Here is a 16687-nt window from a genome sequence, read left to right on the forward strand (position 1 = left end):
AAATTCAGAACTTCCTGTCTCTTTACTCATCTCTTTGAATACTGTTGATGATTAAGCTCATAAAAAGTTAATGCAGTTGATGACCTCTGCATCTCTGGTCAGTGATTAGGGCCCGGGCATATTAAAAGTGGAAAATTATAGAACAAAGACAATTTCAAAGAACTTAAAAAAATAGAAGGCAAGGAATTTCTTTTGTGGCTACAATATAAATGTTGGGTTCCCATCATTCCCACAGTGTCTCTTCCAGTAAGGAAGGAAGTTTCTGTAGTTTTACTCCTATGGGTCCACTGAGAGTTGAAATTGGCTTAAACCACAGCCACAACCAAGAGGCAATGCTATGGTTACACTTCCTGCCCTCCACTTAGTTTCTGACCCCTCTATTTCCCTTTTGTTAACACAACAGCTCAAGGAGAACACGTGATGAACCAACCCAGGGAACTGATCAATAGTAACATTAGAAGTTATTTTCCTTTTGTGGGCTAGCTTTGCTATGAGTCCTGGCTCACTACACAGCTGTAGGACTGCTCATACCCTCACAAGAGATGAGGTGCCATTCAATAGGAAAAAAATGCCCAGAGAAAGGGAGGCTCAGCACCCCTCTTTCAGGGATGCTGAAACTGCTGGGGGAGCTACAACTTCTGTGTTCCCTTCACTGCTATGAGCAGTTTGAACAGGAATGGGTGCAACTGAGTCTGAGGATGATGGAAAGAATCACATAGGCCCCAGCCTTCTCCTGCTTTGTTCCCCAATGGATGGAGTGGAGTCAGATTTTTTTATGCTTCTACTGAAGTTTGTCATTAGAAACACTGTGTGTGCTCTGTGGGGTGACAATCCACAGGGGTGAAAATGCCTTTCCTTGCATTTAGTCTTCATTATGATTTTTGATGGCTGTCTCACTCCGTCTCACTTCAGGATTGCTGGTTTCACTATGAGGAAGAGTTAAAACAGACTGCTCATCTTTCCAGTAATTTTAGGTTTGGTCTTTCAACCTTTGGACTTTCAAACTGGGTAAGAACACTGAGGTGGTGAAGAGCATGAGGAACATGTGAACCGAGTGGTTTTGGCCGCAGCTGAAGAGGCTTCTTCCTCAAAAAAGCAAGCCTTTCATCCCTCCACTTGAGTAGGAAGGAAAAGGAAGGTGAGGCGTCGTGGTGCTTTGCTCTGGGAGCTAGTAGGAAGCTCTCTTGTGGCATTTATTGCTTTATGAAAACTATTTTTCCCTAAAGTTAGTGGATGCCTTACTTTTCAAGAATTCACAGTCTTGTTGCTAGCACTTTAGCAGTCTTTAGTATAATACTAAAACACACCAAAGAACTGATCTCACTGTAATAAAAAATAAACTTAAAGCAGAGAGGGGCCACTGTGGTGGAGCCACATCAGAGGTCTGGTGAAATGATGTGTGTTGGTGAAAATATGAATGGTGAAAATGTGTATACAGGCTCAGATCCTCATCTCTAAAATCCTGGGCTGTACTTTTCAGAGGCACAAGGAAGTTGTTTCATCCTGGGCTTGGAAAATTTACAGTTCAGAGTTTGGGCTTGAAAATCTTTCAGCATTCAGAAATATATAGTAACAGTTTCTGAGGTAGTATTAATATTACAGAAAGGGATTCTGGAGTTATAATAGACATATGCCACAAGAATGTCATATTCATACTCAACAACAGTGAAGAAAGGAAGGATCAGGAGAGGACTACAAATGAGGACATCACTATGATGCTGCATGGGGAACCCAGCATGAACATTAGATGGAAAGCAGAAATGGTTCAGTGAAGGGTAAATATGGAAAGAGCTCCATTCACGGTATCACTAAAAAGACCAAAACTTGCTAACTGGCAAAAATCAAGGGGAAAACACACCAGAAGTCTAAAAAATGAACATAATGAAGAAAATGAATAGAAAACGATTGGTGTCTCTTCCAAAACAAGAACCATCAGGATTTTCTTTGTTCAGTCTAGCAAAAAGTGGTCTCCACACAACATGCTAGCTCAGCTTTGGAACTCCCTGCCAGAGGACACTGTAAGAACCACAGGCATGTATGAATCCACAAAGTAAATTGCCAATCTAATGGAAGAAAAACATGATCAAAAAATATGAAATGCAGTGACACCAAATGCTGCTAAAGAACTCCCGGAGCTGTTGAGAGTAGGTAAGATAAGCCAGGGAAGTATTACTGGATGGTTAAAGTATCCCATTGATCTTCTCTCAGCATTTACTGCTGGCTGCATCTGGAGATGGATGCTGGGACAGATGGGCAATGGATCTAACCTACCAAGGCTTCCCTTACACATAAAAAGGCTGAGTTAAATAAGCCATGTAATGCAAACCAGGCCAATAATAATAAATCTTTTTGGAAATCCACTTTTCAAAACCTACTGCACCTCTAGACTTGACCTTATTCCTGTACATGCACTCAGGCAGACACAGCATTGAATCCATTTGAAATTATTTGCCTTTTCCCGACTATAGGTTCCTGTACAGAGAACAAAGTTTCCTGGTCTAGGCTGGAGTTTCCTTTCTTTGTATCTACACTTAAAGTGAAAATGAAGTATGCCATTAAACTGTTATGGTAATTTATCCTTACACTTTCTGCTCAACAGGTTTGCTTTGTTTCAAAAGTATGTTTCTGTGATACTTATAGCTATGTATATGTAATTTTGTGGTTAAATTAGAAGAGAGAGGAAAACCCTGGTTCCCACAGGAAACATAACTTGACCTCTTGCAAGCAGGTAACATTTTTGCCATATCAGTGTGATAAAGAACTTCAATGAGAAACAAATCCTGCCAAGGTTTACACCTGTGTGCAACCGCCTGATGTGTCTTGCTCAAGTGAGGTTAATGAGATTTTTCCGCGATTCAAATTCTTCTAGAGGATTATTCTGGGCGGGAAGGGGGCCTGAGACAGCTCTGTCAGTAAACGATGTGTTAAAATAGGAGGGATGGGTCTGGTTCTCTGGGCCAGGATTTGGGTCTCGTTCTGAAGAAATCTCTTCATGAGACACAAATGTTTTTCCTGTGGGCCTGGGGTCTCGGGGCAGGGGGGAACTGTGACATTTTCCTGGTCGTCTCACCGGGGATGGGAAGAGAAAATAACCCCACCGTACGGTGAATACCAGCCGTGACAGACCCACAGTGACCGCGCTGCCCCGCAGAGGCGCGCCGGGGGCTGTGGGCCCGTCCTTGCCCTGGGCGCGGGCAGCGGCAGCGTGGGCTGGTCACGGCAGCGTGGGCTGGTCCCGGCAGCCGGCGGTGGGGCAGCGCCAGCGTGGGCTGGTCACGGCAGCGTGGGCTGGTCCCGGCAGCCGGCGGTGGGGCAGCGGCAGCGTGGGCTGGTCACGGCAGCCGGCGGTGGCGCGGCCGCCTGACCCTGGCACGGACACGCGTGGGGCTCCCGCCGGCAGGGCCCAGCGCCGGGGGCGGCGGGGAAGGGCCGCCCTGGGCCGCCCCCGCCCCGCGGGGCTATTGTTGGGCGGCGGGGCGGGCAGGCTGCGCAGCCGGTTCTCTCCCCGCCCGCGCTCGCTGGCCCCCTCCCTCTCTCTTTCTCTCTCCCCGCGAGTTTACCCAGCAGTGCTCTGGTGCGGGCGCGTTTCCGCCGGTTTTTCCTGTTGGAGAAGGGAAGGGGGAGCTGTTCTCTCTCTCTCTCTCCGCTCGCAGTATATTTTTTCTCCTCCTCCTTCTCCTCCTCCTCCTCCTCCCCGGCTATCTTTGTCTGGCTCGCAGCACCCCGCTCCAGCCCCGCGCCCCTGCCCCGCCGCCGCCGGGACGCGCAGCCCCTGCCCGCCGGTGCCCGGCGCCGTTTGATGCGAGGGCAGCGCCGCGGGAAGGGCTCGGAGGCGGCGGGGGCTCCGCCGCGGCGCTGGGCGTGAGCCGCCCCTCCATGCGAGAGCGGGGCCGCGGCTGCCACTGCCGGCTCCCGGCGTGAGCGCCGCCGGCCGGGCCGAGCCGTGCCGTGCCATGCCCGGGTGCGGAGCGCATCGTGAGGGTGCCAGAGGCTGCCGGTACCGGCGCCGCTCCTGCCGCCGCCGCGGCGACATGGTGTGAGCCCGCTGCCGCCGGGGACGCGCGGGCAGCCACCGACTCACCCGCTCACCTACCGACCGGCCGGCCGGGATCCTCGGGGGGATCCAGCCCCGCACTGCAGCGCGGGGACACGGACGGACGGACAAACCGCAGCACCCCTTCTCCTTCTTCCTTCCCTTCCTTCACCTCCCTTTCTCTCCTCCTCTTCCCACCATCCATCTATCTATCCATCACCCCCCCCGCCAACCCCTCCCAATGCTGAAGAGTTTCAACCCGGCGGGGCTGGAGTGAAGAAGGGAAGGGCGGAAGGGAGGAGAAGAGCGGAGCTCCGCGCAATTCACAGCTGCTCCAGGGAGGGGGGAGCGGCCTCGCTATTATTTAACAGAGAAGAAAAAAAATATTTAAAGGAAAAAAAAAAGAAGAGACGGGAAAATGGCGAACGATTCTCCTGCAAAAAGTCTGGTGGATATCGACCTTTCCTCCCTGCGGGTGAGTGCCGGTGCCGGGGGCCGGGGCGGGGGCCCCCCGGGGCCGGCGCGCCCCTTGCCGGGGCTGCGGGGCCGGTGGGGTGGGAGCGGCCGGGCCCGGGCCCGGTGCCGGGGCGCGGGGGGCCGCGGCCGCATGGGGGGAGCCCTCCCGCGGGGGCGGGCGGGGGGACCGCGGCCCTGGGCTGGTTTTCCTTTGTTTGCATGTATTGGCATGTGCGTGGAAAAACAGGGCGCAACAGCTGCACGCCGCCAGCAGCCGGGTTCGCTGGCTGGGCTCTGCCAGCGGCCATCGCCTGAACAAAAATGTAACCCCGCTTCTCTTCTCCCCTTTCCTCCCCCGCCCCTTCTGCCCCTTCCTCCCCCTAGGACCCCGCTGGGATTTTTGAACTGGTGGAAGTGGTTGGCAATGGCACGTACGGGCAAGTCTACAAGGTTTGTGTCAGAATTTCTTCTCCTTTTATTGTTGCCGATTTCCCAGAGGGTACCCGGTGCCTGCGCCGGGTTGAGCACACGGCTGAAGGCGAGCCACCCGCACTGGCCACCGGACCAGTGAGGGGTGGTAGAAGTGTTGCCCTTGTCATTGTTGCTGGCCTTGTCAAGTTTGTCAGCCCCTTGGCTTCTGCTTTTTCGGATGAGTACAAATTACTTTCCTAAGTACCCATCCTGTAATGATGAAATACGCCTTTATTGTCCTTATTCCTCTCTGTGCTCCTTCCAGAGAAAGGGCCAAACCAAGTGGACGCTGTCAGAGTCTGGCTCGGTTATACAAACACGTCCACAGGCTTACTCAGCTTTGCTGCTGGAAATCCTTATGGAAGTTGCTGCTGCTGCAGTGACTTTAGACAAAGACATTGGCCTTAATTAAAATTGTCACCCGGTTTCCTTGTGAGTGTTGAAGCTGTGGAGTTGGAGGCGAGTGCATCTGATGGGCTGTGCAGAGATGAGGGGTGCAGAGTGACAATAATAAGTGACCAAAGCAGAGAAACTTATTTTGTGGAAATCAGAATTCCCAGAATAACCTGTTTGACAAGTGTATGACTTTAAAAAATAGAAATCAGAGAGTGCTCATGTGGGTGTGAAACTAGCCTACTTTTCCTTTTTTTCTTTTTTTTACCCTTTTGTGTGTAGTCAGTGTAACAAACAAATCTTGAGCTTGCATGACTTTGCAGTGAGTGCTAGCTACCAGGATGACTAATTATTTGCACAGACAATACTTGGCTAAAGATTGAAGGCTCTAGCCTTAAACTATAGAAATGCAAGATGCATTTGGAGAGAGAAGGAGAGAGGTGAAGATGCTTAGCTGCTTGTTTGGGTTTTTGGTTGCTTTTTTGTTGTTTTGTTTTTGTTTTTGCTTATAAACAAGGGAGTGTAATTGGTCTGAGTTTCCCTGATGGCAAGATACTGCTGCTTGCAGCTCCAGTAACTAAATAAAGCGCTTTGCTGCCTCTTCTGCAAATGAAACACATGTCAGTTTTGAGGGCGTGAACCTCAGCCTTCCTGATGGAGAATTAGTCTGCCTGTATTCGTTGCTTTTTAAGACTTGAGCTGGAATAGGCAGGCTGCTGCTGTTGGTATAAAGCCGGAAAAAAGAATGTGGCTCAAAGGGCCACAGGAGAGGGGGAAGATGAGTAAAAAGCTGCATTTGGACACAACCTCAACTATTTAATTTTTTTCTGCCATTTCAAAGGACACAATTTTTTTCTGTAATCATTTGTTCCCAGAGCTTGCATCATCTGAGCCCTTATTAAAAAAAAATTAATAGGGTGTGAATGTGGGACTTGAAACTCTCCTGTTAATTATTGCAATTTAGTGCATTGTTTCTCAGTGTACTTGTTAATGCTTTTGAGTTAATGAGCAAAGTTCTCCTTAGTTTAACAGTCTTGACAACAGAAATGTTAAATATCGTTTTCTTTAAATAAGATAGAGCTCTCCCAGAATATGGATGAAATTAGTTAGAAATGAAATATAAATGCATGGGCACATGTTTTTATTGTCTTAGAAGAGTTGAACGAATACCTGATGTCTAAGGGCATTGGTGTCACTGTGATAGCAGTGGGGAGCACTGGGGAGCAACAGGCAGCCTCTTCTTACTATTGAGCCTGCTAGACAGTAATGAATTGACAGGTGTTTAGGTTTGGGTTGGCACTGCTTCTTCCTAGGTATTTGCCCACATTTGTGTACATACACTGATAATGTGGACACCTAACAGGGCTGAATATAAACAAATAATACCTAACCAAAAAACTTCCTTGCTGCGATAAACATCTTTCTTTTTAAACTAATGAAGTTATGTTAAAAAAAAAACAAACAAAAAAAACAGTTGTTGCAAAAGTTGTTGCAAAAAACCCCCAACTTTTCTTGGCCACTTTTCAGTGACACCCAAAGATGAGACTGTATGTGTATGTTTTGAGGGCTTTCATAGGAACTGCATAACCGAGGGAAAAACGTGTTTACGCCGTGTTTGCTCGTTGCCTTCCGCTTTCCTTCTACCCAGCAACCACTTCTTGAAATCCCTCTTCCTGGATGGTTTTATTTCCCTTGTAAGCGGTCTGTCATCCCGAGGGGCTGGGGGTGGCGTGCCGCTTGCTTTTGAGGAGCCGCCGAGCTGCGAGCTGCAGTTTGATGCACTTCCACATTCGTGTACAGGCATCAGCGATGATGTCACCCGGGAGCGGGATTGGCTGGCTACCTGCCACTGCGGGGAGGACACGGAGGGAGCCGAGAGGCCATGACGTTATCTCTTTGTCTAGCTCATACACCCGCCGATGATGCCGAAGGTCGTTTGCCCGGCTGGGCAGTCAGCTCTCCAGCAGCGCTGCGAAGGGGACGGCGCCAACCTGTTGAAAAGCAGAAAATAGCCCTGTTTTTCCTCCTCTTTGCCTTAGCTGAGCTAGCTGGAAATAGCTCATCTATCGGGCTGGAGATATTTCTGTAGTTAGTTCTACCTTAGCTATTTATTTAGCTACATGTAGGTGTGTAGATGTTTATACATGTATGAAATGTGAGGGCGGCCCTTGGATGTTTGGCACCTAAATGCAGTGGAGTTACTCCCGCATTTTATGCATTGAATGGGTTGGCTTAGTGTTACTGTGGGCCTGGGACCTCAGCGGTGAGGTGATAAAAATACTAAGTTTTATGTTGCTGTGCTTGAATTGGGGTAATGGCTTTAAACTGAGAGTTGGTTTAGATTAGGTATGGGGAATAAATCCTTTACTGTGAGGGTAGTGAGGCACAGGAACAAGTTGCCCAGAGAACTTGTGGATGCCCCATCCCTTCAAGCATTCAAGGCTGGGTTGGATGGGGCTTTGTGCAGCCTGGTCTAGTGGAAGGTGTTTCTGCCTATGACAAAGGGGTTGGAGCTAGATCATCTTTGAGATCACTTCCAACCCAAACAGTTCTGTGATTCTGAAATCTAGAGAGGTTTTATTATTTTAATCTTCATAACCTTGCTTACACCTCTCCTGTGTGAAGAAGCCTTGTGTGTCAAGAGCAGCTTGTTATGCAGTGGTGAATTAATGGGAGGCAAAAAAACCCCAAAAAACGGAGGTTCTCCAGCCCTGGGTATGTAAAAGAAAGGAAGGGATGTTTGGGGAAGCATTTGGCCAGCACAGGGGAAGGGGCAGTGGGCCTTGACTCATTCGTCCTGGGGCCAAGCAGAGCTCTACTGCTGCTCAGAAACCCTGGGGAATGAGAGTTGTTTTGCCTTTCGTAGTTGGTTCGAAACCCAACAACGATGGCGTGGAAGTTGCACCACTTGGGTTAGAGAGAAAGCAAAGGGTTAAACGCTGCCCAGCGCGGCCGGCAGCGTTCCCTCCGCGCCGAGGCGGGAAGGACCGGCCGCAGAACCCCCTGGCTCGCTCCTTCTCACGCTTTTAAGGAGTCCCAGGCCGGTGCTGGAGTTGGGAGGGGGAGATTTCCCTTGGGTAGGTCGGTATCAGCTGGCGGCAGCCGAGCGGCGTGTGCGGGCCGGCCCGGGCCGCGCCTGTGCCCGCGGCGGGCGGGGAGCCCCGGGCCGCCCTCTCGCTGCCCGCGCCGCTGGGCCCGCGGCGGGCAGGGCGGAGGCGCTGGGCTCGGCCCGGCCCGGCCCGGCCCGGCCCGGCTCGTGGGGGTTCGGCCCGGCCGGCGCTCGCCGTGCTGCCGCTGGCGTGTGGTGCCGCTGGGATGGCGCACGGGTGTGCTGCCCTCTCCTTCCCTCTTGAGTCAGCCCGGTCCCGCTGCCGTGTAACTGGGACTCGCAGCCAGCTCACCGAGGGATCGGTTGCCTTAAGGGCTTTTTTTGATCTTTTGCACGTAGTGGGAGAAGCATTTTTAGCATTGCTGCGGTTAGATTTTAGTTTTTCACATCCAGCAGTAAGCTTAAAATGAAGTTTGGCTTGCACTAAATGAGAACACTCCTGAAATTTGTCTCAAGATAAGGTCTGAACTGGGTGTTTGCTTCCATTCTGGTTTTTGGTATTTTGCGTTTTTAATGCAAAAGTTACCTGTGACCTAAAGGCAATAGGTTAATACTTTTGAAATTTTAAAATTTCTACCATCCGATCATTCGTAGAGGCATAAAACATTGTAATTTTGCTATTGATACTGAACTGTGTTAACTTGCTTAGTCACTTTCTCTTTTGTTGTGTATGTGTCTGTTTTTAAAGACATCTGACACTTTAACCATTGAGAGTGTGCTGTTACATCTCACAGACATCGTAATTCTCTTGTGGCAGCAATGACTTGGGTGGAAGGATGTATTTGTGGGAGTTCTGAGGCATAGTAGGAGTGCACCAGAAAGATGAGAATTAGGGGATGATACTCCTAATTGCCCTCAAGGCAGGCTGGAGTGACTTTTTCCAAGAGTCTTGTAATAGTTAATTCATAGTGAAGGCTTCTTTTGTTGATCTATGTTGCAGCCTTCCAAAACTGCATGTAAATGATGTGTATTGTCTAACTGCTGGCTCGTAAAAGGAAGTGATGTAAGATGAGATCGTTTAAATGCTGATTTGAAAGTAAATTACAACTTTGCTAAATGTTTTCCCACGCTAAGGATACCCTATTTTTGTCTTAATGGACTTTCTGTCTTACAAGGTGACTGTGTTGGGGGGTTAGGAAGATAGGACAGCTCTTGGTATTCTCTAGAAACTCAGTTAAGGGTGTTTTTTCTGCTCTTTCCCCTTTGTTTCTCTCACTGCTAAAGGGACGTCATTGTGGATTCAAATGATTTTGTTAAACATGAATACAATTCCAGTCTTATCACTATAAAGACAAACTGTACTGGGGATCAGTGAGGTCACTGGCTTTCAGGAACTGGTCCAGACCAGCTCTCTTAAGTATGAATTGCACTTCTTCCCTTACTCCTCTGATTTTTTGTGGATTGTGTTGCAAAGTGAGACCTTGCTGTTTTAGAAATGGTGAAGGACCAGGCAGCAGCTGGAATGTTGGCATTTTTTTGGATCCTTCAGCTAGATGTTTACTCTCCTGTCCTCCCCTAAACTGGCTGAACTTTTGACCAGTTCTCCATCACCCAAATCCTTCTTAATTAAATACACAAAAGCTAGGCAGGTGGCCAGTAGGGATTACTGATATTTATTTTTATTAAAAAAAAAAAAAAAGAAAAAGAGAAAAGAAAGCAATGTGCCAGTTGTGGGTAACCACATGTCCCTCTTGTTCTTCCTCCCCCAGTCCCATCTGTCTGTTTGCAAAATGTGGGGGTTTTGCAAACTCCTAGGGCAGGGACTCCTTACTCTTCTAATTAGAAGAGGACTCAGTGGTCTGGGACTTGGGTGTGTGCAGGGCTTCGAGGTGATGGATGTAACAAGATCCAGCCCAGAGTTTTGTGCTGACTCCTAGAAATTTTTTTCAGCTTTCTATCGGAAGATATTTCAACTGGTGTGGATAAAATTTCAGTTGAAATCATCTGGTACTCTCTCCTTGCTTTTTGCATGTGTGGGCTCTCTCCTCCTTGGCAATGGTGGGGGTTGTGTGGCTTGTGTGGGTGGATGGTTTTTCCTATCAAGGTCTCTTCTTCTTGCACCAGGCATGAGGAAGGTGAGCTTTATCCGTATGGCCTGGGGCAGGGGCTTTTAGTCATTTTGGGATAGTGAAGAAAGGATGAATGTACAGCTTCCATTCCTTACTTAATTTTTATTCTCTCCTAGCAGTGTCATGTAGTTTGCTGACATGTTGTTGTCAACTTCCAAGCACCAGAGCCTTGGCTTGATAGTGTGCAGAAATCCTTCTTTTGGTCTCTGTGATGATGGCAGGTCTGCACCTCCCACCCAAGGGAATGATGTAGAGGAGCATCCCCAAAGGCAATGCAGCATTATAAGAGGTGCTCACCCTTTGCATTTCCTTGCCTTCAGCATATACATTTTTTCGTATAAATTTTTTGGACGAGAATGCTAGCTGACTTTTCTCATGTGGTTTAGCATGTGTTGGTATATACACATTATGTTCTAGTCATCTTTTCAAGTGGTACTTGCCTTTGCAAGAGCAATTTTAGCCCGGTACATTGTATCCCTACCCTCCTCTGTGGAGGAAAGTGGTATTTTTGTTTTTTCCATTTTACATTTCTGACTGTACACTCTGGCTCCACCAGGCTTTGGATGACATTGATATTTAAGCTCAATAGCATTGACTTGCACAATGTGAGCTTGACTGTAGTCAAAGTTACAGTCAGATCCTTATCTGCATCGTTATTTTAGGTCTCAGCCCACAGAAAGTGGTGGAAAGAATTCAGCTTGCTTGAATGAGAGGTGGATTTGGGAGGGGATCTCATAGCTTTGCACAAGAGTTCTCTTATCAAATACTTTATGTTTGTAACATTGTGGGTCCCTTATTATTTCTCTGGTTTGCACAGGCTCAAGAAAAGATACTGTTGGCTCTAAAATCAGACAGCTATGGGAAGGAGGAGGAAAAAGCCCACAATTGTGTATACCTCTTGGGAACCTTGAGGCAGCTTTGATTGTAGAGGGCTAGGGGATTTTGACATTGCATCTCAATATTATTTCTAAAATGTGTTTTCTGCTTTGGATGTGTTGTGAAACACTTTCACAGAGGCACATAAAATATGACACTAGTTACAAGCTGTGGAGTATTACTGAATAGCTAATATGCTGCTGTGAACCTCATGATACCTCCACCTAAGCCTCATTCCTGGTCCCTTGTCATATCTGAGCAAGGCTTGATGTATCTCCTCCAAGGTGGCCATGGGGCCCTGTAGTCCTAACTCATGTACCTATTTCAGTGTTAGAAAAAGGACAGGGCAGCTTTTTGAAAGAGGAGCAAATACTGACTAGAGACTTGATAGTATTGCTGGCAAAGCACTGCCCTGCTCTCCCAGGCTTTGCTGTCCTGCAGCAGAGTGAAATCTGAGTGTAATTAATAATTACAATTTGACCTCAGTGGTGTTGGTTTTAATTTGCTGCTGATTGGAAAATCTGTGAAAAGCACCGCTAAAGAAGGATGAAATCACAGAGACAGGGGAGTGGAGATGCTCACCCTTTCAGAGAATTTGCGCTTTTGAGGCACATAAGGATCAGATAGAGGTATGGATGGAGTATGCTTCTCTCCACTTTACTTTGAAATCGGTGCAACTAAGTCCTCCTCTAATGTCCTGTGCAGCTCAACTGGGCATAAAGGTTGTTAACAATCTTCCAAAGGTTCTTCTGCTTGATCAAATGGCATCCTGCTTGATCTTGCATCATAGTTGCAAGTGAAAGGTGAAATCTATGGGAAGATTTGGAGTTAGGAAGAGATAGTAGGACAATTCAGAGAGAAGCAGTCTGCTGAAGGTGAATTTACAGAGGAAGTCAGAAGATGAAGGAGAATATGGCTTAAATGCAGAGAATGAATTAGATGACTATTTGTAGTTGTGGGCAAGAAAAAGTAGGGTGGAGTCAGGAAAGTGCTTAATATAAGAAAAAGTAAGGGACACTTTAGTTGTTAGTAGAAACATATTAGCACATATAATTTATAGTAAAATACATATATTATGAAAGAGATTAGCTTTTAGCTGTGGCATCTGGCTAGTCAGCCAGGCTTTGGGCTTATGCACACCAAGGGAATGTTCATTGACACTGGTTTTTGTGCTGATTTCAGCATGGCCCAGGCTGAGGAGACCTCCTTTAGCCCACCTAGCTGTGTTGTGACCATGTGCCAGAATAAGGGATGTCTTTTGGGGGAGATTGTTTCACACTCCTGGCAGAATGCTTCTTTCTCACTGGAGCCGCACCTCCCTGGCTTGCTCTGGCACTGTGGCTGTCATTATCACTGTACAAATAGGACACTGCAAGTGCCAACAGGTCTTGATTGGCCTGTCTAGCAATAAAACAGCTAACGTGGTAAAACTCCTAACATAGATGCAGTTATACTGGTATTGTAAGGCTTATCTAGTAATGTCTCTGTCACCTCCCTTTGGAGCTGTCCCGTGGCGCATTGATAACAGCTGCACTCCGTGCAGGGATTGCAGTGACTCATGGCTTTGTACCTGTGGCTGAAGGAGCCACATGAACTTAGCCACTCTCTTCTTGGAGCGAGGTAGTGCTACCCCTGGAGAAGGTCTGCTGTGGGCTGCGGTCAGGATGTGGCTGCTGGGGCTGTTGGTGGTGTGCCACGGGTATTTGTCTGCTTCCTCCCCTGCCCCTCTGTGCCTTGAGCACCCCAGTAGCTCCCTGGCTCTGGGGCTGCTGGTCAGGTCCACTTGCTTAGTGCTTTTCTCACCACCCTGGTTGAGAAGGTCCTAAAAGATCCCTCTGGGCACCACAGGTTTGCAGCTTTGGAGGTGCGGTGCTGCTCCACTCTGTACCTGGCTTTCCTTCTAGTGTCACTCTGCACATGGAAGTGCAGGTCCACACATCATCTGTGGCATCCCTCTGCTTCTTCTTTGACTACTTACTCTGTGATGTCTTATCCCCCAGAATGGCTTTTCCTTTTGTTTGTCTATACATGGAGTTCCCCTTACTTCACTGGATATTTTAGGGCTCTGAAAGTTGTGCTGGTTTTATGTGTGAATATTTGGGTTAGCATCTTCTGATGTTGTACCAGTCCATGGTATGGACTTGTTGGCTGTAGTTCCTGCACTTGGAAACTTCACCAGAGGACAGAGGTGAAATGGGAAAGTGTTACTTAGATAGGTAAAAGAATGGCAGCAGCTCAAAAGAATCAGTTGAATTAAATCTGTTTTATTGACTCCCTGTGGACTACCAAGGCAATAGTTTATTCTTGCTGGTTTACCTCATAGCTGATGCACCTTGGAACTGGCACTGTTAAAAATTACTTGAAGTCTCAAAAATATGACAATTTCAGCTAAGCTCTGGCAGTTTCAAGAGCTTCTTCCCAGGATTGAGAGAGAGTAGCTGTAGGGAATGACAGTGGGCAAGAGTTCATGATTCTAATTTAAACTCTAAGCTCAAAACAAAATAAACCTTTCTCAAAACTTGCTCCCTAAACTTTGAGCTATCTAATGGTATTGGGTTGTTTTGTTTTCAAACGCAAAAAAGCTTAAGGTCTATGGGTCTTAATGCGTTACCGTAAAGTGTTCTATGCCCTGCTTGGGTTTATGTATCTTAGAGTCAGGGACCCCCAATATTGTTTTTGTTCATTATTTTTCTTTAATTTTGTGATTTCCAAAGAAAAATCAGTAGAAAACTTAAAAGGAAATGCAGCTGTACCCATCTTACAAGGCTGTTTTCAAAAGGGAACACTTTTAACTGAGTTATAAACCCTTACAGGATAGAGGTGCAGAAGGAAAGCATGCTGGTGAACCCTTGCTATAATCCACTACCATGAGCTACTGCAATAATCAAAATAATTCTTGGGGGAACTGGTGCAGCAGAAATAATGGTGAGGTATTTGCTGACTGGAAGTCCTAATTAAGTTTGTTTTGTGCTTCCCAAAAAACTGATAGTGCTGTGTATCTCCAGTTATGTTACAGTGGCCTGAAAGCTGAAAAATGCATTTTTTAGTGAGAGCTGCTTTTATACACAGATGCTCAGTAATTTATAGTTTGTTTCTGTGGAGGGGGCCTGGATGCTACTTCTGAAGATGCTTAAGTAGGTGGGCTGCTTACTGTCCTTTTGCTGTCTGATCTGAGCTGTGTGCTCTTGGACTCAGTGGAGAGAAATAGAACACAGAGTGGCCTCTGGAGATAACTACCCTAGGATGAGATAAATTGCTCTTTACCTGAGTTTTTGTCTATTTGTTAAAATGGGAACTTTCGATGAGTATCTCAGTTTTATGTTGTCTGAATATCTAAGATTGGACGGGTTGACCTCACTCTGTACCATGCATGTAGCAACTCTTGCAGTCCATGTTCTTTGTGGGGTATATAGTAAGAGTGAAGATGTCTTTGTAAGTGAATGTATGAAAGTGAGTGACATGTAAAACCCCACTTGCCCATCCTGGGAGGGAAATGTTCTCAAAAAGCTCATTAGTGACCTGTTTTTGCATGTACCAAGAGGTGAATGTGCTTGCTCTCAGTTAGGATTCTCTGCACTCTTAAGTGAAGCATGGTAACTTAAACGAGACAGTTTTTCTCAATCAGATCCCTCAGAAGTTTTGCAGAAATAAATCTATCAGTGTGAAAAGCAGTCAGTGCCTTGTGTCTCCTCTCTGTGCTTCAGCAGTAAGCAGTGGGGTCGTTCCTGTTCATGTAGATTATACATCTACGGAGCACACATTTAATCTGGGTTACTGTTTGTCAGGTGAGAATTATACAAGTACTTTAGTTTTTTGATGATCTTGATAAGGGTTGTAATTAAGTGCCTGACGTTCAAACTGTTTTTTTCAAATGTGTGCTTCTCTGTAAGGTATCCTTTCTCATCAAACCTGTTTGTTTGTTTATTTATTTATTTTTCCCACCTGTGTTGTTGTAATTGCTTCTTCCTGTCTGTAGGCTCAGCTAGTAGAGTTTAGTCTGGTTGCGAATCTTGTGTTTAAATCTCAACCTGTTGTAAATCCAAGTATCTTTTCTCTGATTAACACTTGGGGTTTTTTTGAGACAATATCCTGGATATTCCTTCAGCAGCTACAGCAGACATTCCTGAAGTATTTGAAGTTTCAGATTCCACATCATTTGTTAAACTGAACTTTCAGTTGCATGGTAATCTCCTGTACAAACACAGAAGGAAGTGGAACTCTCACGTGCTTCTCTGATACTCAAGTTATCCACTGTGCTTTACTACAGGGCGAGGAGGTGGGAGGGAAGTATGGTGGGGAACTGATGTAGTTTATTCCCAGCCATCCAGGAAATATGTGACAGAGGTACAATCTAAATCTCTGAACACAGATTAGTTATGTGCTTTAATCAAAAGAGACTCCTTCTTTTGCCTTAGTATGGGCTGGGGTCAGTTTTTGTGCTTACCCATGCCAAAGAGAGGGAAGACTTTGCATGCTGACCCTGTGGTATCTTAAAAACTGCCTAGAGAAAGGGTCTAAATGTCCTGAGGTGACTGAGTGTGTGGATCTCACAGAGCGAGTCTCATGGTACCCCTGCTTGTTTTACTTGTATTTGTGGTGGAATTATGTGATGGCATGCAGTTGGTGAGGTTTCTGCTTAACTGTCTTTTGCAGAAGGGCCTGAACTGGATTGCTCACATGTAACTGTATTGCTGTCTGTAACGGAGGTGAGGAAGGTATTAGGTTATTTTACCATGACTAAACAGCAGCTTTAAGACCTTTCAAATTGGTATATTGGCATTTATGAGCAGATATCACATTACAGTGATAGCTTCAGGGGCCTTCTGCTGCATATGAGAGCTCTTGGTTGCTTTAGAAAGCAAATAAATAAGATTTTAAAGGTACCCTAGCACAGCTAAGCATGTTAAATGGAAAATGCAAGGTGATGCTGTATCCTTAGATTATCCTGTCAACCACTGCTATTTCAGCAGATGAAGTTAATGATGTACTGTTGCAGGAGAAGGAACAAAAGGTGCATCATTGAGAGCTATGGGGAGTCTGGGATGTGAGAGCTTGTCCTGGGATCTCTTTGGAGTAGTCCCTGTGCTGCAGAGTTGGGATTTGGCAGAGCTGGCATGACTCCAGGCTCCCTTAACTTCTCGCCTTCGCCTGTGTTTCTGGTGTGGTCTTGTGGGGGAAGAAAGAATGTCAGCCTATTAATAGTGACAGCACAGGCTTTCTCATCTTCATCTCTTAAAAATCACTGGAATGCTTTGAATAACAAATAAATGAAAAATCTTA

The 16687-nt window shown here is 46.7% G+C and overlaps 1 protein-coding gene across 4 annotated transcripts in view; it reads left to right on the forward strand.

The window, feature by feature from the left end:
* Positions 1-4000: 4000 nt before the first annotated feature.
* Positions 4001-16687, forward strand: part of MAP4K4 (mitogen-activated protein kinase kinase kinase kinase 4) — a 163360-nt gene continuing 150673 nt past the window's right edge. For 2 of the 4 annotated variants that reach the window (XM_066545249.1, XM_066545250.1), the window contains exons 1-2: positions 4003-4508; positions 4874-4939. In XM_066545249.1, coding sequence (XP_066401346.1) covers positions 4452-4508; positions 4874-4939 — 123 coding nt within the window. In that variant the 5' untranslated portion in view covers positions 4003-4451. Of the gene's footprint in view, positions 4509-4873; positions 4940-16687 lie in introns of all 4 variants that reach the window. The other 2 variants (XM_066545248.1, XM_066545251.1) reach the window with 2 other exon arrangements.

The sequence above is a fragment of the Molothrus aeneus genome, chromosome 2 (assembly GCF_037042795.1).
Source record: "Molothrus aeneus isolate 106 chromosome 2, BPBGC_Maene_1.0, whole genome shotgun sequence".
In the NCBI taxonomy this organism is placed as follows: Eukaryota; Metazoa; Chordata; class Aves; order Passeriformes; family Icteridae; genus Molothrus; species Molothrus aeneus.